The sequence below is a fragment of the Octodon degus genome, unplaced genomic scaffold (genome assembly GCF_000260255.1).
Source record: "Octodon degus isolate 3935 unplaced genomic scaffold, OctDeg1.0 scaffold00079, whole genome shotgun sequence".
Classification (NCBI taxonomy): domain Eukaryota; kingdom Metazoa; phylum Chordata; class Mammalia; order Rodentia; family Octodontidae; genus Octodon; species Octodon degus.
This window is the reverse complement of record NW_004524655.1, coordinates 3,633,603-3,660,046: the sequence shown is the minus strand read 5'-3', so window position 1 is coordinate 3,660,046 and position 26,444 is coordinate 3,633,603. Positions and strand designations below refer to the sequence as shown.

Here is a 26,444-nt window from a genome sequence, read left to right as displayed (position 1 = left end):
GCTGGAAGCCTGGAACCCAATCCTCTTCATCTCGTCCTCTGCTGGGGCATGCTTATCCTGCCTTGATTCTGCTGATGTTGCTAGTTTTTACAGAACTAGCCATAAAAGCTTCTGTTTCACATAGCTTGACATCCCTCCCCAACATGAGTTCAGGTCTGTTTCATCTTAAAAGAATTTGCTAATTCATGAATACTGGTGTGTGACGTAATGAGCTGAGTGACACCTGTGTGTTGAAGTGAAACACCCCTTCCACCTCTGGTCCCCATGCTCCCTTTGTTTTTCCCCAGAGGATCAGAAAGCCTTTGAGAGAGACTCTGCTTTTACAAAGATTTGTAGATGGAAACATTTTCCGTGGGAGTAGGGCATTGTTTATTTTTATTTATCAATGTGTCTCGGAACCGTGCGCTGCATCGGTTCTGAGCATGCTTTGTAGTTTTTATTTTATAGTTGCCCAGAGTCGCTTTGTGCGGCTGTAGCATTTATCTGATGCCTTTCCTACCGGTGGACCTTAGGGTGTTTGCAGTTTTCTGTGATCACAAACAGAACTGTAAGAAAATGTTTGTTTGGCTTGGATGAACATCTGTAGGATGAGTTTCTAGGGGTGGACTTGTAGGGTCTGCAATATGTGGAATGAAAGTGTAAGTGCTTAAATGTAGCTAAAAAATAAAAAAGCCTCCACCAAGATGTATTCAGGGCCCATCCCCACCTCACAAAACGTTAGAGCCTTTTTGCCCAGTTTTCACTGTATGGTGTCTTTGGGGAGGTTCTGTTGCTATCACAAAATATCAGAGGCCGGATATGTTATAAAGAAAAGTTTATTTGGCTCATGACTCTGGTGGCCACAAGGTTCAGGTCTCATGGTACTGGGCTGTGGCATGCTACACCGGAGAAGTACAAAGAAAACCAGCTGCTGGCAGGAGGGACCAGACCTGTGGGCTGGTCTAGACGGTGGCACCCCGGGATCTGATCACCTCCACCAGAACCACCTCTTAAAGATCCAGCACCTCTCGAGAGTATGATGTTGGGGACCAAGTGCCTGACACATGGCCATTCAAGGGACACCCTTAGACCCTATTCCAGCCATAGCAGGTGGAAACTGGATCCCAGTGTAGCTGAACCACAAGTGTTTAAAATACGGAGCTGGCTGGGGATTGGGTGGGTGGTGCACATGGGGGTTCCTGCCTGTGCTCCTCGCGGCAGTGCCCTGAGCCTGTCCCTGTCCTCCTCTGTCTCTGCAGAGCAAGCTGGTGAAGTACTTCAGCCGGCAGCTGTCCTGCAAAAAGAAGGTGGCCTTGCAGGAGCGCAACGCTGAGCTGGATGGCTTCCCCCAGCTGCGGCACTGGTTCCGGATTGTCGACGTACGCAAGGAAGTCCTGGAGGTGATCAGAGGCGGCCCTGGGTACCCTTTGACCCTAACCCTGACCCAGAAGCTACCCCTCGGCTGCTCCTCGGATGGCAGACCTTTAGCTGTGCCCGGCCCAGTCCATGGCACACAGTAGGCCTTCAATACACACACACACACACACACACACACACACACACACACACACACACACACTGCAGAAGGCAGGCAGGATCTCTGATGAGTCCGAACAGAGCTGTTCAGGCTGCGGCTCTGGGGTCAGTGAGAACTTCCTGCTCCTGGGCACCTTCTTAACCAAAACAGGTTAGGCAGAGTAATCCTCCTCCTAGATCAGCACTGTGCAGTGGAACCTTCTGTTGTGACAGAAACGTCTCATATCTGTGCTGGGTGACGTGGTAGCCACTAGCCCTGGGTGACTACTATGGGCTGAACTGTGGTTAGTGCAGGTGGCTGAGGAACTGAAGTTTTAATGGACTTAATGTTAATTCACATGGCCAACATTTGCCATGTTGGATTGCAGTCTTAGAGCGTTGGTCTTCCCATGTTTTAAACGCAGGTAATGACTGTCCCCTCTGCTTAAGTAGCTGGCATAGTAAGATGAGATGGTGCCTATAAAACTCAGCTCATCCTCTGGCACCCAGCAGGCCTCAGTAAATGCCAGCCCACTGTTGTTGAAAACTTCTGCAGTACAGCAACAGTAAGAGGCTTTGCAATGGCAAAGCCTGGGTGGGATACCTGATTCTTTGTGTCTCTCATCAAGGTTGGACTGTGTCCTTAGGGTCTCAGGAGCTGTGAGGTTTCCTTGCTCTCTTGGATCCCAGGCGCTGGAGCCAAACCATCAATAGGCCAACTGCTGCGGGTAACAGCTCGGCTCCTATCACCCGATCTTCTGGGCCATGCATTGACCTAAAGCCTTTGCATGCAGGTTCTCAGCTGTTGAGAGGTTCACAGCCCCTCAGTGACCTTCTGAGTGGGTAGGAATATTATCCCTATTCTACAGAATGAGCGCTGAGGCTCCGAGATGAAGTGACCTGTCCAGCTGTTGAGTGGGCAGGAGAACCCACCTTTGATGGGGGTTCTCATTTTCCTTTGGCTGGGGGGTTCCCTGAGCAGGGCAGAAGGAGGGGTTCCCCTGTGCCTGGAAGACCAAGAGCCCTGTTCCCAGGGTTCCTTGATTCCTGCTTGAAGAAGCCTTTTGTCTGTGTGAGATCACTTCAGGGCAAAAGTGACGCCCGAGCCCGCCTGCTCTCACGTCCTGAGCGGCACGCAGCACCCCACCCCCTCCCCCTCCACCCTGTCCCCTCCTGTACGTGCGCACCTTGCAGGGCACAGTTCTGTGCCCTTTGTGCACCCCAGGGTGGCCCGAGTGCCAAGAAGAGGTTTCTTACGAGCACCCTTGGAAGGAAGGGCCCCATTTTAGTACGAAGATCGCATTTTAATTGCCTGGCCGGGGCCACTTTTCAGAAGTTTTGAGGACCCTTTAGCGAGGCAAATTATTTAGGAAATAAGGAATAAATAAGTCTTCTAGAGGAAGAGTTGAAAACTGGTGGTTCCCAAGCTGTATGTGGTCTGCAGATATTTCCTGTTAACTGATATGATTCTCAAAACTTTATCTTCAACCAATATTTTAAAAACCAGACAAGTTTGCCTAACAAGCCCCAACCTCAGAGCTGGGAGTGTTGAGTTTCACCCCCAGCACTGCAGAAACAAAACAATAAAACAAAACAAAAGACAAAACAGCTCAGTTTTCTAGCTTCAATGTCAGAATTGCTAATCATGCCGGGTCCTTGTCTACCGGATAAGATGATGACCTGGTTCTCCTTCTCCTTTGGGTTCCGGAGGCTCCCTCCAGTCCCCAGATTCGCTCCTTTGCCTTTTCCTGCTATTCTGGAATCTGAGCTTATGCTCTCAGTCTCTGACCTCTGAGCCCGAGGTGCCCGGCTGTTCTCTGCCTGCAGTTCACGAGTATGTCCAGCAGAGGTCCTCCTTCCAAGGGACCGGCGGTGTAGACAGGGCTCCAAAGAGGAAGACTGGATTCAAACTCTGCCCTTGTGCAAGCGGCCTAACCACTCTGTGATTTTTGTAGCATATAAAGAAAATCCAGTGCTCCACACACCTCAACGGATACTGTTTGGTCACACTTACGTCCCATCTGTTCTCTTGTCCAGGGCTGTCAAGGCTTTTCTCCACGTTTAGTGCTATAAAAATTATTTTTACATTTTTTCCTTTCTTTTTTTTTTTTCAAATTGATAGGACAGTTTCAATTATTTTTACATTTTTTATGGTCCTAAATTTCAGTGTAAATAATTTCAAATAGAAAAGGCAAATTGTACGAGTCCTACAGGAAAGAGGAGAGGATCCTTTAATATTGAGCTCGCTCCCCTCTAGCTGTGGTTCCCCTGTACCTTCAGACCCGGGGTTATTGCCTTTGATGCCGTAGCCTTACCTGCAACGTGTCCCAGTTTGACAAAGCCCCGAGAGACTCATTTACTGTTCCCTTTATGCCTCTGACCAAGTTCACTGATTGGGCTTTGGCGTTTGCCCTTCAGCTTATGTTTTGGTTTTCCTACTTCTAGTTGAACTTTGTTGTAATACACAGGTATGGCCACCAGAGGGCAGAGAGCGCTCACTATTGCCCTGAGCAGCACGATCCAAACACTGGAAACTCTTACTTAAATGATAGTTTTGTAAAAACGTTGGCTGCCATTAAATGCTATAAATGATGACACATAATATATATGTACCATGTACATGTGCGTGGGCGTTTCTTCCTTACAGCGCCTGAAGGTGCGATTGAACCCAGACCCTGTGACCCAAGAGCGAAGTCCGCTTATTTAGGGTTCCCCTCTTCTCACAAAAGGAGGTTAGGCGACCTTTCCGAGGTTGCGGATGAATGAGTTGCAAACCTGAAACTCAACCCAGGCCGGATCCCAGGTCCTGTCCTTTGCACAGCGGTGCCTCCTCCCCTGGGCGCCGCTAGGGGGCAGTGTGGAAGTGCTCGCGGCCTCTGCATGGCTTTCTGTCCCCTCCCCTAGGAAATCTCGCCCGGCCAGCTGAGCCTGGAGGACCTCCTGGACATGACGGACGAGCAGGTGTGTGAGACGGTGGAGAAGTACGGAGCCAACCAGGAGGAGTGCGCCCGCCTCAACGCCTCCCTGTCCTGCCTCAGGAACGTGCACCTGGCAGGTGAGCGGGCGGGGATGCACGCCTGCCCCAGCACACGCGCGCCGCCTCGGTGTCCGCTGTCCACCGGGCGGCAAAGACGGGCCCGGGAGGTGGAGGTAGAATGACCCCCGCCCTGGGCGGCAGGGTCTGGATGGTGGTGATCCCGATCTGGAAATATTGGGTGCATGTGAGTGTGACCAGGGTCTTTTGGCCTTGGATGTTCTGAAGTGCCTTGGCCATTCAGGTTGCTGGTTAGCTTCTTATTTTCTTGTGTGAATACGAAGGTGTGCTCGAAAACCATGGTGAATGTTTAAGTAAAAAAGTCGTTACAGTAAAACACATGTTGCTGTTAAACCCTTCTCAACACTCACCCCCTGGCTTCCAACAGAGCATCCCCTACTTTAAAGAAAATAGAGTTGGGTTTAGCCCTACATAACTTTTTTTTTTTTAATTTTTTTGAGACAGAGTCTTGTTGTGCAGTTCAGGCTGGCCTTGAACTCACTTTGTAGCCCAGACTGGTCTTGAACACACAGAGATCCTCCTGCCTCAGCCTTCTGAGTGCTGGGGTTACAGGTGTGTGCCACCATGCCCAGCCTGAAACTTTTTTTTTTTTTTTAAATTAAGCAAGATAACCCTCTGGGCTTGTTTTGTCAAATTTAGGTCCAAATATCTTGTCATCTCTCCTGGATCTTTCCAATGAATTGCGCAGACCTGTCCTCGTTAGCATACATCAGAAGTCCCCATCTTCGAGGCTTCCTATATCCCCACAGCCTCATTTAAAAAAAAATTTCCACAAAGAGTGGGGTTTTTAGTTACTGGTAACCATGTCTGCAAATCCTAACCTTGAAAAAAGTGTGGCACGGACCTGTCGGCTCCGACCACGAGGTGTCGTGGTTGGTGGGGGGGGGGCAAGCCCTGCACGCGCTGATTCCCAGGTGGCCCTGTAGGACTCTACATGCGTGACCCGCAGGGAACTGTGGGGTGGAGTGGACAGTGGTGAACCAAGCAGAATGTGTGTGAACGTGGTCCTGGGCCCAGATCCCTCGCGTATGACCTTTGTCATCTTTCCTGATAGCAGCTATGAATCCAGGCTACAGGCAACAGCCACAGGGACCCTGTCCAGGGCTGCCCGGGGCACCCCCAAGTAGACACTGCCACACCTTAGTCCCCATGACAAAACTACTAGTGTCCCTGGATATTTCCAGATGTTCCCCAGGGGGCAGCGTCACCCAGTCCTCTCTCAGCTTGGACAGAACCAGCACCCCTGTCCTCTCCACCTGTGGTGTGAAGTGGTTGGCCATTTTCCTGTTTGAAAATATGGCGCTGAGTCACAGTGTATGTCCCAACCTCTCCTTTGTCAGGAAATATCTTTCTTTTTCATTTTTGGTGCTTGAATACGGAGATCCTATATTTAGCTGTCTACCACTTTGGGACACTGAGGCGGTTCCCGAGCTTTCCCTGTCCTGAGCCAGGCTGTCTGCGGGCCTGGCCATGGCTGTCCCGTTCACAGCTATAGGATGGGATCCTACAGTCACACATGCACCAACCTTGCCGTATTGCTTCAGGAAGTTCATACTACACTTCCCTGGAATGCACGGGCTTTGCTGTTGCCTCTGACAAGTGTCTTTGTCCCCCAGTGACATCCTGGTCTGGGTGAGACCCTCTTAGCCACTGTTCCTCACACTGTTTTAGTCAAGTTGTGTATTAGAGATATGATTTATGTTGCAATCTCCCCCCTCCCAGATAAACATATCTCATCCCACATACAAGACAGGAGCAGATATTCAGACGCCTTCACCACTTCATTCTATTTCCATGACCAAATTCTGGCCGTGACTGCTTTCACCTCTCGGCCACTTGTGGGTTGTGCTCTGTGCCTCCCACCCCCTCCCCCCGCAGGGACTGGGCTGGATGCCAGCGCAGCCCAGGGATGCGTTGCTTTAGCTCAGCTGAGGCTTCATGGGAAGGGACTGTAAGAGGTCGGGGTTTTACCTGTTTCTGATCATTGTTTTATTCCAGGGAAGTCAATATCTGACACATGGAATTTGGTAATTAAAAAGATTTTATCAGGAGACAGAGGCTCACTGAGTTGCCTGGGCTGGCCTTGAACTTGGATCCTCCTGCTTCAGCCTCCTGAGTCACTGGGATTGCACGGTGCATCACCTCACTCAGCTTAATGAGTATTTTAAAATAAATAGCTCTTCCTCCTCCTGTGGCTCATGAAGACTCCCAGCGGCTCTACATTCACAGCCTTTGGCAGGAATTGCAAAACCTCTAAGGCTTGGGCTCTTGCTGGGAACCGCAGTTTGTATTTTCCGCTCAAGCCCTGAGTATGGGATAAATACACTGGTCACTTAGTTTGCTAGCTAAGGCATGGATTTCGCAGCTCAGTACTTTTCCTGTGCCTGGAATCCTCTTCCCTCTCATTCTTAGGGTCCCTGTCTTTATTTGTAACCTGCTTCTGTCAGGTCCCACCAAAGCCTGGTTCTCCACGAGGCCCTTGCTTGATGGAGCCCACAACCCAGTCTATTCCTTTCCCTGGGCCCCTGGAGTTCCACATATTATCACATGACCCACGAAGTCTATGCCATTGAGCCTCTGCTGCACTACCTCTTTCATCTCGTGTGTTGGCTTTGTCCATGAACATTTTGGTCCAACTGTCTTGATCTCCTTAGTTTCTGCTTGGCATGCCAGGTACACTGTTGCCTCCAGGCCTCTGTCCCTTGCAAATGAATTAATGACTGAGTAAATAAGTGAGCAAATGACTGAGTGAATGAGTGAATGGTGAATGAGTGAATGAGTGAATGGTGAATGAGTGAATGAGTGAATAGTGAATGAGTGAGTGAATGACTGAGTGAGTGAGTAAATGACTGATTGAATGACTGAGTGAATGAGTGAATGAATGAATGAGTTCTTTGGTCACCCTCTGGTCATGCCATATATGACTGTCAATTTCCTTGCCTGGCTCCCTTGTCTGATAGGGTGGCCCTGTGGGCAGGCTCTGCAGTTTGTCCTCCCCACTTGGTCCCCAGGCCTTTGCCAGCTGCATTGGTTAAAGGAAGTGCCTGGGAGTGACCACCAGGGGCAAACAGCAGGCATCTGCCAGGTCCTTGGTGCCTTAAAATTCGCCTTTTCCCTCACAAATGAAAACTAGCTCCTTGGTACTGCCCACAGTCTCAGGACTGGGCAGGCCTATCATTCCCTGCCTTTCACATGAACTAAAAATGTTATTCCAAAGTTGAGGACCAACTGCTGTCTTTGCTACTGGAATTTGCACTTCTCGTGGGTTGTTCCATAGTCATCTGGGTGTCCCAGCTGTCAGCCAGAGCTGGAATTTCCTGCAGGGATGAAATTTGAAATTTAAAATTCAGTCACATAGAAGGAACTCAGTGTATGTTTGTTGAATGACTGAAGGGTACAAGTTTCATTGAGAAACTCGTAGAGGGAAGACAGGTGGACACCCGATCAAGAATCCCCCCACCCCCCGGTGCAGGCAGCCCTTGTTTTCGAGGAGCCAGCACTGATCCTAACTTTTCCTTGGCTTCTTCACCGTCTTTATGTGTCGGTACCTCAGAGCCCCAGAGGTAAGCGACCTCAGCTCTGCATTCTCTTCTTGTGGCTTGTTACACCAGCCCTAGCCTGAAACCAAAGAATGATCATTCACCCATTCAGCAAACTCAAGAGATCCCAAAGCCAGCATATCTGAGCCTTTCCTTAGCGTGCGCACTGGGGTTCAAAACCAAAGCTTCATGAAGTCATTCAACAAAATGTGTTGGCTGCCTGTCGTGTGGTGGGCGTTGCTTCTTCTCTGGAACTGCTTTGATTCCTGAGTTCACGTGAGGCAGGCGATGGGTGGGTCTGACGACCAGCATGCGTAGTAGATGATTCTTGGGTAAGAGGAAAGGCACAGCAGGCTGAGGGCTTTCAGCAGTGCCTTCTGGCGGTGGGGTGCTGGCTGTCTTTGGCCAGACAGAGGTCAGTCTTCCTTCCACATCACTGCTTTTTTTCTTCTCCATCCTTAATCACGTGCCTAAGAGTCTAGACTCTGGAGCGCAGCAAACCTGGCCTCAGATCCCACTGCCTATTAGTTGTGTGACTTCAGATAAGACAGCGCCTGCTTTTGAACTTAGTTTCCTGAGGGTGGGGATGCTGGTCCTTTCTACCCCATTGGGTCTGGAAAGGGTTATGTGGGATGAGGCAGGAAAGTCACAGGGCCTGCAGTGCATCAGGTACATGGTAACGCTCGCTGCTGCTGCCTTGCCGCCGTCACCACCACCGTCATCATGGTCCTTATACCCATCCTACACATGCCACGTGCCACCCGTCCCAGCATCACTCACACCACTGCTATCATCCCTGTCACCATCAGCAGCAGCCTCTCCCCCAGCGTCATTTCGCCCACCACCATCACCATCATCTCCCCCATCATCATCACCGTCCCACCATTCGTCATCCCCTCCTCCACCACCACCACCACCATTACCACCTTTATCACCGGTGTCCACCGGCCTCTCCCTGCCCTCAGCTTACTTTTCTCGCCTTCTTCCCTTTTCCTCTCTCTTTCTCTCCAAGGTGCCTCTCTCGGCCTACCTGGGTGACTATTACATAACGCTGTAGGCTGTAATTCATAAAGAACAGAAATGTGTCGCCCGCAGTTCTAGAGGTAGATTTGATGTTTGGTAGGGGATGGTCTTCATAGAAGTTGGGAGACAGAACAGGCAGACCACAGGAGCGGACCTTCTGGTTTTCTGGTGCAGCCCTCTAGCAGACTTTCTCTACACCCCTTCCCTCCCAGCCACTTCTCCCTCAGTACTGTGGACCCTACCACACGTTTCCCCTGTCTGGCTTGCCTGCCCCCCAGACACTAACTTTCCCTTGCCAGAATGTAAAGGCGGGGCCCTGAGCAATGCCCCCACAGCCCCACCCCCACTGTCCAGCCCGGCCTGGGGACCTCAGGGCCGGGGGCTCTTCTGCTGCCCCTGGGTTGTCCTTGCTGAGCTGTCCTCACTGTCTCCCTCTCTCCTACAGTTCCTTCTTTTCCACTTCTCCTCTTTCTGAACTTTTGGTCATTTTCAGCCTAGTAATTTGTGCTCCTTTTTGCTTTCCAAGGCCAAACTCAAGCTGGAGACAGTGGAACATCCTGCCTTCCTCTCTGTCTTCCTGTCTTTCCTCGGTGCCTGTGTCCTTGATCCCTGTCCCTCCCTCCCTGTTCCTTGGGCCCCTGCACACTATGGAGTGGAGCTCACTGAGTCTGGCACTGCCTGGGATCCAGAGCTGAACTTAAACCTAGAGGGGAGAGGAGGAGGAGGAGGAAGAAGAGGAAGCGTCTTTGTGATGTGGTGATAGGCAGGGAGCAGGGAGCAGGCTGTGGCCAGGAGGGAAGGCTGGCACAGCTGCCTGCAGGGCACCAGGGAGGTGGGTGCAGCCCCAGCAGACAGGTGGGCAGGCAGGCTTGCCCCATGGGGATGGGGCAGGTGGGGGCTGATGCTGCAGGGGCAGCCCTGGGATTCTTGCCAAGCCCTAGGGCAGGTCTGCCTGCAGGATAGGAGGGTGACAGAGCAGGGTGGATGCTGTGTGGTCCTTTAGGAGGTGCAGGGAGCACAGAGGGCGCAGGGCAGGGGCAGGGCGCCACTGCAGGCAGGGCCCCTGTACCCTGACATCGTCTGGAGCTGGTTTTGTGGGACCCATGACACTCCTTCCCCTGAGCACCAAGAACTGGCAGCCAGGAGGAAAACAGGATGCCAAGCGGTCCCAAAATAGGATGGACAGCCTTAGATGCTCCTTGGCGCCTTCCCAGTTTGGGCTTTGAATGAAGCCCCCCAGAAGTCCGCCTTCCTGGTAGAGTCTTCCTTTGGAAGAACAAAGAGCGAGAGTGGGCCTTGATTGCCCTATTGTTCCAGCTGCTTCTAACTTGGGGAAAGCTGGGGACAGGAAGAGCAGCCTTCCCGGAGCCACAGGGTCTGGTATGTTCTGGTGTGAAGTCCTTCGGTCCCCTGGCACAGGCTCCGTTCCTCTTGTCCTAGGCTTCTCAGAATCCCTTACACGTACATGGGACTGCAGTAGGACACCCTGGAGAGGGACAGAAACCTGTCCCAGGGGTGCTGATGCACTAATAGCTCAGCCTTTCAGATAAACACTGATGGAGCGATCTGTTTCCATTGGTCTCAGGGACCAGGGGTACAGATGGGGAAGGTGACGAGCTACCCGCTTCTGTGGACTGTGTTCAGGACCCAGCACTGCCAGGACTTGCTCATGGGCCAGGTCCAACTCATATCCATGAAAATAGAAGAAAACTTACGACACCCTTCTTTATCCACAGATGCCACCCATGACTGGTGACTTCCCTGTTGGCACAACCCAGTTCTAGACAGGACTGCTCTTGGACATGCAGGGAGAAAGCCTAAATAAGAATCGCCAAAAGGTGATGAGCTTTAGGTAGAGACTTAAATAGACCGAACACTGGTCCCTGGGTGACTTCATTGGGTTGGTCTGGCTTCCACTAGAGAAGTAGAAGCAGTAGAATAAATTGTGAAAGAGGTCTGTGGATTGTAAAGAATCGGCATTTGCACTTGGTGAGGGCCGGGCTAGGCATATCTGAAATCTATAGGGAGGGAGAGCAGGGAGTCTTGGGCAGATGGAGTTGCTGTCCTCTGGTGGACTTGCTTTTCCAAGTCCACCTGAGCTCTGAGGGCTTTCCAGAGGGTGGAATCCACCCAGCCAGGTCACGGAAGATAATCACTGTTACTTAAAACCAGCTGACAGCAGATTTCGATGCCACCACAAAGTACCTGCACAGCAAGGCTTTGTTAGTGTTCGGCCGAATAGTGGCAGGGAACTGTAACTTAGACCAGGTGACACTTAAACCTGATAGTGAACCTCTCCGGGGAGGTGGCACTGAAGCTGAGATTTGAGTGACAAGAAGATACCAGGCAGGAGATGATTGGGAGGAGCAGCATTCTGAGCGGAGGAAGCAGTGCTCCAGTCCTCTGAAGAGGGAGGCAGAAGACCCATGTGGAGGAGCCACAGCGAGTGTTCCAGGGTTCTATCTAGTGCCGTGTGGCAAGCCACTCCCAAACGCAGTGGCTTTCGGTGACTGATTTGGGTCCTGTGAGTTCAGGGCTGCTCGGCTCAGCTGGGTGGTCCCTTGTCCCTTGTGGAGTTGGCATGGGCTGTAGTCATCTGGGCCTGATGGATTGGGCCATCTAAGATGGCGCTTTTGCACAGACAGCAGCTGGCACCCAAGGGTGACCAGTGGCTCGGCGGCAGCTGTCTTCTGGGGGACCCCCATGTTACCATTTTCCCTGCAGCTCATGGTCACAGTGGGGGTGGGCCTTCGAGGGGGAGGAAATGAAAGTTGCCCGTCCTGAGCTGGCACTGCCTGGCTTTCGCTGACAGCTGAATCAGTGAGGAGCTGCGAGCCGATGAGACGGATTGATTACAAAAGTGATTACACCTTGCATGGCACAGGGGAGCTGAGGAAGGACGAGGTCCATGGCAGGAGTTTAAGGTTCAGACCGCCATGCTTGTCCCCCTGTGGGGGAGGATGGAGAGGAGAAGGGGGCTGTCGTGGACATCTCCAGAGGTTGTAAAGCAGCGGGTAGTGGACCCTAGGGTGCAGTGTCAGGAAGGAGGGGCTGGCTGAGAAGAGAGGCCACTGGTACCCAAGTGGGCCTCTGGACTGCCGCGGTTGCTACTTCAGTTTTGCCCCCCAAATCTGGCACACCTCCAGTTTTGGCTAAGCTGGAATCACTCAGTAGAGAGAATTCTGTTGGGCTTTAGGAAGAACAAGAGTCCGTGCAGGCTCTGTGGTCTGCGGTGGCTGGGGTCTGCTTTGGGGATCAATTCGCATTTCCTCTCCCCTCCCTCTTAGCTCTGCTTCATTTGAGCTTGGCCTCAGTTTCTCTGTCTCCCTGCCCTTCCCTGCTGTCCTCTGCTGTAAAGTGGGGAACTTACCAGTGGTGTCTTCCTCATGAGCTTGCTGTAGGGGAGAAACATGTTCACACTAACACTTGGCCTCAGGACGGGCACCCTGGGTGCTCCATGCGTGTGGGTCCAGAGCCACTGCCCTCGTGGTCTGACCCACTGTCCTGGCTCACTGTCCCTTCTTTGTGGGACAAAGAAGGTGACCCCTTGGCCCCTGTCTCTTCCCCACCTACTGCCTCTGTGGAAACCCCCAGTGAGAGCAGAGAAGACCTGTCTTCCTGGCCGTCATCCCCTATCGGCAGTGCAGTCCCTTCCTCTCTACTCTTGGTACTCGGGAGGCGCTAGCAGCCCTGGCTCCAGGATGGCCCAAGGCAGTGTGCGTCGGGGCCCCCAGGGCCCCTCAGTGGGGCCCTGTCCATGAGGTCTTCCCTGCCTTGCTGTATCCCGCTACCTTGACCCGCTCCTTCCCCACAAGCCCTGCCCCAGGGCCTTGGCATGGGTCATTGTTCCTGCCCCAGTCTCCCCCAGCTGCCTCCTTATCATTTTAGTCTCAGTTCAAATGTCACCTTCTCAGACAGCTTCTATGCCATTACTCTTTTCTTCTGTTTTTCTGTGCTAGAGATGGGAGCTTGCTGTGTTGCTCCCACCTCCTTGCTCCAGTTTCTCTCCCTCGCGAGGGTCTGGGCTTGCTTCGCTGCTCGGCAGCTGCTGCTGTTTGATTTCCTTCATGGGCTCTAGCACATCTAAAATGATTTTGTTTACGACTCCTTGCCCCTTCCCCCTAGAATGGAGGTTCTCACACCTGAAGATTTGTCAGAACCTGCCTCAGTGACCCTGGACTTCCGGTACCAGCAGGCAATCCAGGAGCATCTGGGAATATGCCCTCTAACAAGGTCCAAGCGATCATACCTGGAGAACCACTGTGCCAGAAATGTCCCAGAGCCCGGTCCCAAGTGGGCAGCTGCAGCCCAGACTGTCCTCACCCTACTGGTTCAGGCCCAGTGTTGGCGAACCGATCCACAGCCCTGGCTCACTTAATCCTCTCAACAACTGCTTGGGCTCCATGGGATGCTTATTTCTATTTCTAGTGAGAAAATTGAGGCTCAGAGAGATAGAGTCTTGGCTTTGGCTGCTGAGGCCAGAGGCAACACTGACAGCAAACAGGGCAGTGGGGACAGCTTTCCCTTAACTCTGGTGGGTCTTTCCATCTGCTCAGCTTGGGGATCCCCTTGGGGTGGGGGTTGCAGGGGTGAGGGCAGCCGGCTCTGGAATGGAGACAAAGAGAAACACTTCTAGGGCTGGGGAGATGGCTCAGTAATATAAGCGCTTGCCTGGCAAGTGCAAGGGCCTGAGCTCAACCCCTGGTTGGGGAGGGGGGAAGAGAGAGAGAGAAACACTTCAGAGGCTGCTCACTAGTAGCTAGTACAACACCACGCATGTGCAGAGTGTCTTCAGTGCGGGGCTGCCCTACCTACTGCAAGACTCTTGAGTATGAAATGGGTGGGGAGAACAGGCTGGAGCCCTGTGTCCCACCTGGGGACACTTAGGCCTGGTTGAGTCTCTCGAGACTTTCTCTGTCCTTCCTGGCTGTGGTCCCCATGGCCATGGGGAGCTTCCTTGGGTGCATGAGGGCATTTGAAAAATGAGCTGAATGTGCAGCCAGCCAGAGGGCAGTGAGGGCGGGGGGTGGTAAAAATAATCCATGGAAAAAGTTGTTCCTTTCCTCCTAAAATGTTCCTGTATTGTCACAGAAGTGTTACTGCCTAATGGAGGTGGCTCCAGGTCACTGGAGTTGTGAATCTCACTCAGGTGGCCTTTTTCTTTGCTTAGTTGTTTTCCTAATTACTGATTTACAGTCTTTTTAGTGACACATTCCAGCTATTGTTTGGAGGTGGAAAAAAAATAGCACTGTATGGATCTAATTTGCATCCTATTTGCATACTCCTTAGTATTTTAAAGATGAACGCATAGCAAAGAGTCCAGGAGGAAATGCACTCAGATGGTCAGCATAGCTGGGCTTGGAGGAGGGTCAATTAACATTTCTCTTTTGTTCTGCATTTTCTGTTTCCCTGAGCAACAAAGAAGTTGCCCAACTTTCAGTAGAAACTTGAAGGTCAAAGTCCTGCTTCAATCTCATTTACCTTCTTGGTTAGAATACTGTCCTGGGCAGGGCAGATAGCTTGGCAGGATAAGTGCCTGCCTGGCAAGCTCAGGGACAGGGGTTCAATCCCTGGCACTGCATAACATACAGGCCCCAGCCCTGGGCATCCTGAGTTGGCCACCGGACCAATCATGGTGGTGCACGCCTGTAATCCCAGTGCTGGGGAGGCTGAACACAGGAGAATCGCTCTGAGTCTGAGCTGCATAGTGAGACCCTGTACTAAATACATGAATAAATAAAAAAAGATTAAAAATCTTTTAATTTAAAAAAAAGAATCCTGTCCTGACTGCTGACCCTGGATCCACAGATTCCACAGATTTCAGTGGTTTCCTGATGGATTAAATCCCTTCGTTGCTGTTGTTCAACAGGGAACCCCTCTTGGGCTGCTGCTTCTCGAAGGAAACTTTCCCTTGCTTAGCCAGTTGCACATCATGCCTTAAAATATGGCAAAATGCCGCCATGGCCGGGAAGCCTCCCCGATTGCATCCGTTCCAATCCTGTGTGGTTCATTGCGCTATCTTAAAGTTGCTTTGCTATTTAAGACCTGTGCATCAGGTTGTGATGCATAGATGGTAGGAACTATGTTTTAATAGCAAAATATTAAAGGCATCCTGTGTATCGAGCTCTGTCCCAAGATGATTGTGAGACTCATTCCACTTAATCTTCCAATGCCCCCATGAGGCAGGGCCTGTTGTAGTCACCAGTTGTCTGATAGCAGAACTAAGGCACAGAGAGGTAAACCATCCTGCCCAAGATCACACAGCCCCAAAATTGCTGAATACCAGGATTTGAACCTGCGCCAATCCCAGGCTCTACATTCTCAGTGCATGCTGCTTGCAAGCTACTTAGCTCAGTAGCAAAGGTAGCACTGAATAAAACAGCACACCAATGGGCTGCCCTACTTTAATTGTGGGAATTATACTCTTGGAAGGAAAGGTTGAAGCATGTACTGATGTGTAAGAGCTGCAGGAGGTGAGGAGGACGCACCTTCTCCTCATGTTGGTCATGGGGTTGTGTTGTGTAGAAGAGACAGCAAACAGGAGAAATATTCCCCCTAAGACAGAGGCCAGCAAACTACCATCCACGGGCCAAATTTGGCCCTCTACTTGCTGTTGTCAATAAAGTTTTATTGGAACACCTAGTTGTTTACTCATGGTCTGTTACTCTTTTAACATTACCAGAGCAGAATTGTGTGTTTGGTGGGGCAGAAGCCAAGTAGCACAGGAAGCCTGAAATGTTTATTCTCTGGCTCTTTCAAGAAAAAGGTTTGCTGACCCCTGTGAAGAGACTGAGCAGGAACGATGAGTTTTACTTAAAGCAGATACACCCATGTTCTAAAGCAGGAGTGCTTTCAGTGGGGTGCAAAGGACTTCCTGTGGGAGCAGGGGGACAGGTTGGGGAGGCGTTAATGGCGAGGAAAGAATGTGCCTGTGAACCACTTATGCAGGCGGTGCAGCACTTTTATGGAGCTGTCGTTGATCAAGCAAATACTGTACTCTGGGGAAAGCAAGAAGGGAAATGTAACACAGTAGAAGGGACAGGAAGAAGGGACATGCCCGATGAGGTAAGAGGGAGGCCCAGGCCTGACCCGCATCATTTTCATCCCAAACAAGGCTTTTATTGACAGTAGCCTTCTTGTCCTCTTTTCTTTGTGAGTTCCTTATCTCTGGAGTTCCAGGAGCACAAATGCTATCCCGGTAGGACACCCCAAGGGTGTCACCTGCGCGCCAGCCCTGTCCTGGAGTACTGAGCTGCGTTTAGCCTCGTCATCCGATCATTGTCTTTCTTGAGCGCTTTTGTTTCTGTCTGCTGTGTCTGGTACTTTGTGGAGGAGAAATGAGGTGAACGAAGTTGGTAATCGGATACCAGGACGTCCTCGGTGGGGCTGCGCATGACATTGCTTCTCACGCGCTATCTTCTGCAGACCTTCCACCTCCATTATCACGGGGTGCGCGGAAGAACGGAGTGGCAAGGCTGTACTTTTGCTTTAAACCCGAGTCCCTGGCTCGAAAACCTTAAGGTCCAATAGCTGGTTGGCTGTAAACACTTAGACGAATTTTCCTCCTAGTGTTTATTTTCTTGGACGCTCTCCGACTGGGGACGCTTCTTGACGGTGCAGTGTTAATTTTGGCCACCAGGAGGCGATGCCTGATAATCTTCCTCTGGTTGAGAAGTCAGAATTGATTCAGAGGCCGCGCAAAAGACGCTCAAGATTGTGCAGCAGGAGCTTCCGGGCCTAATGAGCTCCATTTCCAAATCAGGAAAACCCGAGTTCCAGAGAGGAGGAAGTCTCGTCCAGCTGCAGCGGGGAGCTAGCGTGGGCTTAACTCTGAGACCGAGCCTTCTGGGCCAGCCGAAGGCCAGGGGAGTCTGGGGTCCTGGACCCTGGCTGGCCTTGACCTGCACTCTTTGAGGGCTTGGGAGGTGTTCGTGGCTCCTCCTCGCCTGCTCAGAAGGGACCTTGATGACACTCACCTCCCCTCGACGACGTTGCTGTCCGTGATGCGTTTAGATCTGCACCCGCACTGCCTGTACAGCAAGGCCCATTAAGAGAAGAAAAAAGAGCCACAAAGCAGGACCGCTAAAACACAGGCTCCACAAATAGCTCAGTGGATTAAAGTGCCTGCAAGCAGGCTCAGGGGCCTGGAGTTCGATCCCCCACCCCTCCCGGCAAGCTGAGCAGGCAACTGAGACAGGGCATGGTGGCCACTCCTGTAGTCCCAGCTCTTGGAAGGCTGTAAACAGGCGGATCACTCTAAGTCTGATCTAGTTGTGGGACCCTGAACACCCTGTAGACTCTTCCCTAAAATACAAAAAAAAAAAAAAAGAGAAAGAAAGAAACACAGTGGAGACTGGAAAGGAGCTCCAACTACAAGGGAAAATCTAGGCAGCGGCTAGGCAGCGGCTTTGTTCACTTGGGAGACATCTGGGAAACACATAGGGCTGCATCTCCTACAATCCCATAGCCTACAAGGACCAGGGGCTGAGCCAACATTCCAGTTGTCCTGGTCAGTCTGTGGCCCAGGCAGGAGGGTGAGTGATTCTGAGCTTGGGGTAGGGGTCCTGCCTGGCCATTGGCCCGGGCTCCTCACTGTCAGGGCTGAGCCTTGGCCAAATGCATAGCAATCTGAGGATTTTTTTTTTTAATTTTATTTTTATTTATTTGTTTGTTTTTTGTGGAACCGGGGATTGAACTCAGGCCCTTGCGCTTGCCAGGCAAGCACTTAATCCCCAGCCCCCACTATCTGAGGATTGAAGGACGCGATCTATGCACATCTACTGAGGGACTTGAATTTGGTTCTCTTGCCCGGAACAAGTTGGCCGAGCAAAGATCTCGTCTCCTCCCCCCAACTGCTCTTGGAAGAGGCAGATTCCCCACTGGCCAGTGACCACGAGAACCCCGTAGCAGGTCAAGTCCACACTGTGCTGGGTGTGAACAGCTGAAGGTCGTCTGCTGCTGCCTCAAGCCCTGGCCTCGTGCAAGGAGGCAGTGTGCAGACAAGAGGCGTTGGCCAGTCATTCCCAGTCTTTCTGCAACACTGGGGAGGTTGAAACGGGTTTCCCATAGTCTTTTAATTTTTTGTCTTTTTGAGACAGGGTTTTACTGTGCAGTGCGTGCTGGCCTTGAACTCCCAGCAATTCCTCTTGCCTCAGCCTCCTGAGTGCTAGGATCACAGACATGTTCCACCATGTATGACCATATTTATTTTTCCAAACCAGCAAGTTTCTAGCCCTTAACTAGGTCCTTCTTCCCTGCAGACCTTCCCCCGGGGGCTGTGGGTGGGGCACGTCGCATAAGAACCATTGTTACCGTTCATCCCATCTGAGGTCTGAACACCCGACCTCCAGCCTCAGGTGGATTTTCTTGGGGATGTATGGTTAGAGTTGAAAATGTCTAACACATGCTTTCCCAGCCTCAGCCCTGTTCACATGGGGGCTGATAATTGTTTGTGACAGACAGAGGCTGTGCTGTGCATTGTGGAAGTGGAGCAACATCCCTGGCCTCCACCCACTGGGCCCAGGATCAGCTATTCCTCCAGCCTTAGGCTCCCCAATCATAAGTGTCTCCAGAGCTGGGGTGCAGCTCAGTGGCAGCGCTTGCCTAGCAAGCTTGAGGCCCTGGGTTTCCTCCCATTGTAGCCGGAGATGTGGGTGGGGGTGGGGGCTCCAGACATCGTCACTTTCCCATGGGGAAAAATCCCTGTGGATGAAAGCTGGGGCTCTGCCTCTTCCCAAGTGCCCCAGGAATGCAGCCGATCTGGCTCTGATGGGCAGGATGTGGTAATGCAGAGGAGGAGGATGACAGATTCAGTGTTCTGGAGCTAGACAAAAGCCAGGTTTTATGGAGACCCAGCTTCTGCAAGAGGCGCAGAAAACCATAATTGAGTCGTGGTTTGGCTTATCATGCCCAGAGCATGATTTTCCCAGGGGTCTTTAGTCACATTAACAGGAAGCAGATGAAAGCTGGAGACTTGATGTACCACCCTCCTGTCAACATGGGTACACACACGCGCACACACACACACACACGTGTGCATACACACATGTTCTCTGCAGAAGGTCTTGTTAAAACCTCCGTCAGATGTACAGTAAACAGCTCCTGACTTCCCGGGAAAGAGGTGGTAGCAGGTGGAGGCCAGGAGCTGTTACTGTACATCTGGATGTATTTCCTGCCAGATGCCTGGGTTCTGGCTCTGGCCTGGCTTCTCTGGCTGTGGGAACCCCCTCACCCGGACCAGCCATATGGCCTTGCCTGGCCGGTGCCTTGGCCTGCGACATGGCTGGGGCAGGGGTGTAAGCCCTCCCCGTGCCTCTGTGTCTCATGGTGGACCTTCTTGTCCAGCCAGTAGTAGACTTCACTGACCACCAGCTGTCCTTGAAGATTGCTCTGTGGTACACCCCACGGTCCTCTTCAAGTCTTCTTATTCATGCTTAGATGTCTGTGTCAGTGTGGTGACACTTTGTAACATTGCTTGAACATGAAGAAGTGAATCTCCAGAATCTCCACGTTTGTACTTGTTCTTCTATCTTTGACATGTGTCCCGGGGCTCGGCTCCTTCTCAATATTTGGACCTCAGTGTAGTGCTCTAAGAGGAGCCGGGGCACAGTGTCAGTGTGAGTGCTGCTAGGGTGATTACAGGGCTGTGCATGCGCTGGGGCAGTGCAGCTCAGAGCCTGGGGGAGGCAGGGCCCCCGCATAGCCCAGTGAGCGCAGAGCGAGCCTGCCCGCTCGCCTGTGTTTCCTTCCTTCCTTCCTTCTTTCCTTCCCTCCCTCCCTCCCTCTTTCCCTCCCTCCCTCTCTCCTTCCCTCCCTCTCTTCTTCCCTCCCTCCCTCCCTCCCTCCCTCCCTCTCTATCCTTTCCCACTTCCACCTTTCATTCCTTCATCTCCCTTTTTCCTGGGGTTTGAACCCAGGGTCTTCACCTTACACTACATTCCTAGCCCTTTTACAAATTTCTTATTTTGTGGTAGGGTCTCACTAAGCTTCCCAGGATAGACTTAAACTTGTGATCCTTCTACCTCAGCCTCCCAGTGTGCGGGGATTACAGATGTGCACCTCCACCCTGGCTTCAGAGGTTGTTTTCCAGCGGGAGGCAAGCAGCTGCACGGAGTCCCCAGGATGCTATGCCGTGTGGGGGCTGCTTTGCCCACTTCCTGGGTACACTGTTTTGTTTCCTTGTCCACCAAGTGCCTCGCTGTAGATTTGCTCAGGATCCTTTTTCTTTTAAATCATCACAGTTCAGATACTTTTTCAGCATCGTCTCAAGCCATTTGGTCCTGTAAAGGCGGCCTGGGGACTTTCCAGGGGTGGACCCAGTGATGTGCCTGCTCTGGGCAAGATGTCCTCAGTTTTTGTTTATTTGTGGCTAGTTTGCTTTGGAAGGAAGCTTGCCCTGCAGAGGGGCAATGCCAGGACCTCTCAGCTGCACCGTCTCCTGCGGTCCTGGCACTGATGAGCGGAGGGACTGAAATTCCTTCTCATGCTGGATCCTGGGCTAAGGCAGCAGGGTCACACGGGTGCCCGGATGAGGCCAGTTCTAAGCCAAGACTGTGATTTTGGCCAAAAGGAATTCCAGCAGCAAGGTAGTGCCAGGAAAAGTGGAATGAAGGGGTTGGGAGACTTCTTGTCATCCCTTGGTGCATCCTGAATAATTTATGATGCTTTATGGTATTTCTTGTAGTGTGGACAAGAGAGGTGCCCCGTGTCTGTGCGGCTCTCTCTGCACCGACATTTATTTTCTCCTGTGCTGAACCAGGCACAGGCTCACGGGGACATTGTGCTCGGCAAGTTGTGCAAGCCTGTCCGTGCAAGACCTGATGGATGTCTCTGCTACGTGGAGGCAGAGGTTGTCTGTCTTCTGTACACAAGGGAAGAGATGCATTCAGAGAGGTGGGTGGACCTGGCTGGGGCTGCAGAGCAGAGGCATGTTGCGAAGCCAGCATTTCAGTTGGAGCTAGGCAGGGTGTGGCTCCCATGATCCTGTCTCCTCTCTAAAAAGGCTAGAGACAGAGAGTGCCTTGCAGAGGGCCACACAGAAGCTGCTCTGCCCGGGTCGCCTGGCTGATCCAGGCTAGTCTTTGTGGAATCTCCAGGGCTTCAGGAGCTCAGACCACGGCTTTAAGGAAGCCCAGAAGCCAGTGATTGACAAAGACATCATCCCAGGTGGCTCGTGGTTAGATAATGCTGGGGATGGTGTGGAGTAGGCTAGACCGGAGTCCCTGGCCAGGAAAAAGATGAGCAGGAAGGAGAAGGGAGGTGAGGGGCTTAGGGGCTGAAGGGGTGCCCTGTCCTCTGGGGCTTTCCAAGGGATGATCTGGACCGGCAGTGCCAGTTGGATCTGGCTTCCCTGCTGGGGTCAGGAGCTGGGTGTGGCACTTACTGTGATGTTAGCGTGAGCACTGCTGCAGCTCCTGCCTAAACCTTAAACTGGGGCTGGCGTGAGGAAGCCATGCATGTGAAGGCTAGCGGCTCAGTCCTGGTGCAGAGTGCGCTCCACAAATGGCTGTCACTGCTTCCATTGATGACAGGTGGTCTTGCAGCAGCAGCTCTATCCAGAGCCATTAGCAAAGAAGGGCATCTCTCATGCAAAACACGAGGTGTGCTCCCAGCATACAGGGCTGTTTTAGTTGGTAAAAATGTACTACATTAAAGACACCTTGCCATGCATCTCCCTACGATACTCTCCTTGCTTGGAACACACTGACTCCCTTCCATTGTCCACTTTCCGAAGCAGTTCTGGCAGTCCTCTCTCATGAGTGTCTTCACAAGGTGTGAGAGAAAACATGGTGAGTGCTGCTGCCGGGTGCCAGCCCACACTCAGGCAGACTCACAGAGACATTACAGCGTGACCTCGCCCGCCGTTCCCACTGCATCTCGTGCGTTGTGACCTCTGCCTCTTTCCCAAAGTTAAAATGACCATGGGAAGCAAACGTTCTGAATCAGTTCAGGCCATTGAGGCAACCACACCAGTCACCAAAGACTCGGGAAAGAGACTTTCTAGAACTGCTCCACAAAGCGGCAGGAGTGCAGGGCTGAGCGTGTCTGAAGCAAGGCGGAGTATTTTGAGGGGGCATTCATAGATGCGGGTCTTCTATTGTGATACATTTTTCAAACAATATTCAAAATATAAAAAAAAATTACCGTATTTTTTAGTCATATGCATAAGTCCCCCGTGGTTCCGGTTTTCCCCACTAAAACTTGCTCATGCAGGCAACAGAGATTTGGTAGAAAAACCTCCTCAGTGCCTTTTCAGGTCCACCCTTGAAAGCAGAGCCGTGCTATCTGGTTGTCTAGCTACAGCGGCTATGGTGATCCCGGGAGAATCACAGGTTAGTATCCTGCTCACATGTGCGTCCAGCTGTAGCTAGCACTCATTAAATACCTGTAGGGTCCTTGGTGCTGTGTGAGGCATCTGCTCCGCGGCCTTTTAAAAACGAACTCACCTTTCTGAACTATCACTTTCTGATCTGAAAATTCAGAATGTATTTGTTCCTTCCTCTTAGGGTTGTTTGAGGGTTAAATGAGATCAAATGTACAAAGTCTGGTGCCTCCTATGGGATTGCTGTCACTGCCTGAATATTGGCACCTTGCTATTATTATTCTTAAGTGACAATTCTTGTTACCATTAGGTGATGTCACCTACCTGATCTTATTTAACCCTTCCAGCGCCTGTGAGGATTTCTCCCATTGCTCCCGACCCCACATCATTTCCCTGAGCTGTCTCCTGTATGGATGAATCTCTTGCTATTCTTGACCCCATTGAGAGCGGGAAAAGAAGTGAAGGCTGCCATAGAGACCCAGTGCAGCTCACCCACGGGGGAGAAGGGAGGCCGTGAACTGTTGCTCCCAACCCCTGGCAAGATGACCCAGGTCAGAAGGGTCTGCTGGCATAGTGTGTGTGTGTGTGTGTGTGTGTGTGTGTGTGTGCGCGCTAGAGACTTCTCCTTTAAGGAAAGAAATTGTGCATTGCTGGTGGAGAGACAGCATTTGCCACAGAGTGGGAAGGAAAAGAAAGTTAAGAAACAACCCAAACTTTTCTCTCAAATGCATTTATTGGTAAAGGGTCAAAAAAGAGCAGAGAGAAAGAAGTTCTGCCTGGATGGACATAATTTAAGGCAGAAGGGCATATTGATAATCGTATCAGAGAGTTTCTTGCTTAGAGGGAAAGTATTTGGATTTTTCATGCTCTGCCAGTTCCCCAGGAGACTGGGGCCATGGAGGAAGTTAGATTTGGGGACATGTCACATCTCTTTTCTGTTCTAGTCAAGAAATCTATTTATTTAATTAAATTTCCTTTGAGTTTGCTTTTCCCCTGCAGCTAATTTTCCCTTCTGTTTTCTTTCCTGAGACATCAGTTAGGGCAGAATGCATCAATAGAAGTGACAGTGTTGGTAATAATAATAATAAAAATGGTAATAGCCAAACAGCACCCTGTCCTCTGTAATCTGAAGTTTGTGGCTGAAGTCAAGTCTGTCTCTTTAGAGGGATCTGCTGCTAACTTGTAGCTTAAAGTTGGTCAGCCTTAAGGGCTTGAGGTCTGAGAGAGTGCGACAGAATCTTCTCTATCATATGGAAACTGCTTGGGCTTTGTGAAGAGATTTCTTTCTTTCTTTCTTTTTTTTTTTTGTATTTTAGGGAAGGGTCTACACAGTGTTCAGGGTCTCACTACTAAATCAGACTCATAGTGATCCTCCTGTTTACAGCTTCCCAAGAACTGGGATTACAGGTGTGCACCACATGCCCAGTCTCAATTGCCATCTCAATGTGCCCTGGGAGTGGAGCCGGCATGGCAGGCCTGGGGATTGAACCCCCGTCCCCTGTGCCCGCTTGTAGGCACATTAATCTGCTGAGTTATTTGGCCAGCCCTAGAGATAGCTTTCTTGTGTGTGTATGTGTGTGTGTGTGTGTGTGTGTGTGTGTGTGTCCAGCTCAGCCCACCAGGGGGCGGGGCTGGCTGGCATGTGGTGCTGGGGGATTGAACCGTGGTCCCTGTGCTTTGCTAAGCTTGTTCTAAGTAGGTGCTTTAGACCACTGAGCCATCTCACCAGCCCCAGAGATAGCTTTCTTAACAGAGACTCTTGTTTCTCTCCTTCCTCCTGTATTCTAACATGGACAGCTAATTTTATAGGGAAATAGAAGATTCGTTGATGAGATTGAGCTTGTTTGTTTTATACTATTTATTTATTTTTAATTCATTCGATATAGGGTCTTGCTATGTAGTTGAGACTCATAGTGATCCTCCTGTCTCAGCCTCCCCAGAGCTGGGGTTACAGGTGTGCACCACCATGCCTGGTTTTGGGGCTATCATCAGGGCAGGCACAGCATGCAGTATCGGAGACCTTTTTGCTTGCCAAATGTGCTTATGCTGCCGGCCTATCTCCTCAGCCCTATGCTATTTTAAAATGTGTTAAATATTCCAATTCAGAGGTAAGCAGACTGTAGTTCTAAGCCAAGTTTGGTCAACTGTTTTGCTTTTTCCATGAAATTTCCTCAGACACACTCATTTATCTGCGTGTTGTACAGAGCTGATCTTGCAGTCGGGTGGCACAGTTGAGTAGCTACGATAGAGACTCAGCCACAAGATTGAAATAGTTACTATCTTATTCTTTAAGATCATGTTGGCCAACACGTCTTATCCTTTTCATTGCCTGTGGTTTCATTAGTTTCCAGTGTGGATGCTTGCGAACAAGTCAGCTTGTTTGCTCATTCACTCGGCAAGCATTTTTGGAATGCTTTCTTCGTGCCAAGCCCATGGTGGGTTTCAGGGCTTCAGAGATGAGCAGGCATGTCTCTTGTCCTTAAGGAATGACTGCAATGCGGTAAGATACAGAGAGCTGTGTCAACTGCGGAAGTGACACAGAAAAATGTCTTGGGGACTGCCCAAAGAGGAGTGGACATTGGAGATGGGTATAAAAATGAAAAGTTACCAAATGCCCAGGGGAATCTTTCAGGCTTAGATGGAAGTCTGTGGTGAGGTGTGTGTTTGTGATCAGATGAGGCCAACTTGGGGAGCAGGAAGGCAGCCTGTGAGGAGGATGAGAGGAGGTCACAGGTGAGAGGAGTTGTGAGCAGCCCAGGGATGCTGCCTTTTGCACCTTCATTCTCCACGCTGATTCATTCCAAGAAGTAGCACAGGGGCAGAGTGTGGGTGACTGGATTAATCAGCCTGAGGGGACCCCCAAAGTCCCCCTGCTTGCAGGTGATCATGGAGCTAGCTGGCCTGGATCCAGGTGTGTGTCCATAGCCCTATAGAACTACTTTATGTTTCTTGCAATCAGTTCTCTCCCCTGTGAGACCAATGGGAATGTCTCCACTAGGACTTCCCAAGGTGCCATCAGTTATGTGGAGGGCGCACTTGGAATGGGGCTGGGGAAGATCCAGGTGGTCCACATCGAGGGGCTTCTTGGGGCCCAAGGCCAGGACCAAGAGATCCAGTTGGCTGGGGACTAGGGCTACCCTTGCAACTCAGGACAGCCTGGTCATAGTAAGGACAGAGGCACTTCCTTTCCATTTCTTTTCGTAGAGGGCCTTAGAGTGTGACGTCTTTTCAGCTGTGAAATGGGGAGAGTTATAGCATTCATGTCTTAGGATTTATGGATATATATTAGGATCATTATATATATCTCCATTCCCTGGTATATGTAAGTACTCAGAAATAATTTAATAATGAAATTGCTCTCCAGGGCTGCCTTTTCCAAAGGATGCTGAGAGTTTTATTTAGGAATCTGAACAGCTGTTTCTGTAAGGCTCTGGTGCATCCAGGAAGCTGTTGTGCCCTGGAGTCTACTCAAGGGTGCACTGGAATTCGGCTATGGCTTCCTGTTTTCGCAGAGTGTATTGTGACAATGAGGAGGCATGATGTGCTGTTAAGGAGTAGGGTTGGCATAGAGATGAGACCTACTATGTGCTGTGGTGTGGTGGGCACCGTGCCAGCCTGGGGACAGACATGGGGCTAACGAGGCAGCATGCAGGTAAGACAGGCAGTCGTGAAAGTCTTGGGCTCCTTGGCTGTCAGTGTTCGAGTGGGAACAATGTACATGGCTGCTGCGTTGGATCTCTCCAGGAGGTTGGCGAGATAATGTGAGCTGGTGGCTCTAGCAGGAAGCGACAGAACCAGATGCCAAAGGGCCGTCCTTACACTCACTGTAGGAGCTATGCGCAAAGGCTCTGAAATCAGCTCAGTTTTGAGAACTAAGTCAGCCACCAGCTGTGTGATTTGTGCAAGTTTCTTAACCTCTCTGAAGGTTATTTAACTTTTTCCTCATAAGATTTATTTATTTATTTATTTTTTTATTTTGAGACTGAAATGAGTTATAAGGTTCTGGCGTTCA

At 51.1% G+C, this 26,444-nt stretch overlaps 1 protein-coding gene across 1 annotated transcript in view; it reads left to right on the top strand.

Moving 5' to 3' along the window:
* Positions 1-26,444, top strand: part of Ksr2 (kinase suppressor of ras 2) — a 435,854-nt gene that overhangs the window by 99,209 nt on the left and 310,201 nt on the right. The window contains exons 2-3 of the mRNA XM_004636227.1: positions 1,239-1,379; positions 4,399-4,549. Of these exons, the coding sequence (XP_004636284.1) occupies positions 1,239-1,379; positions 4,399-4,549 (292 nt within the window). The remainder of the gene's footprint in view (positions 1-1,238; positions 1,380-4,398; positions 4,550-26,444) is intronic.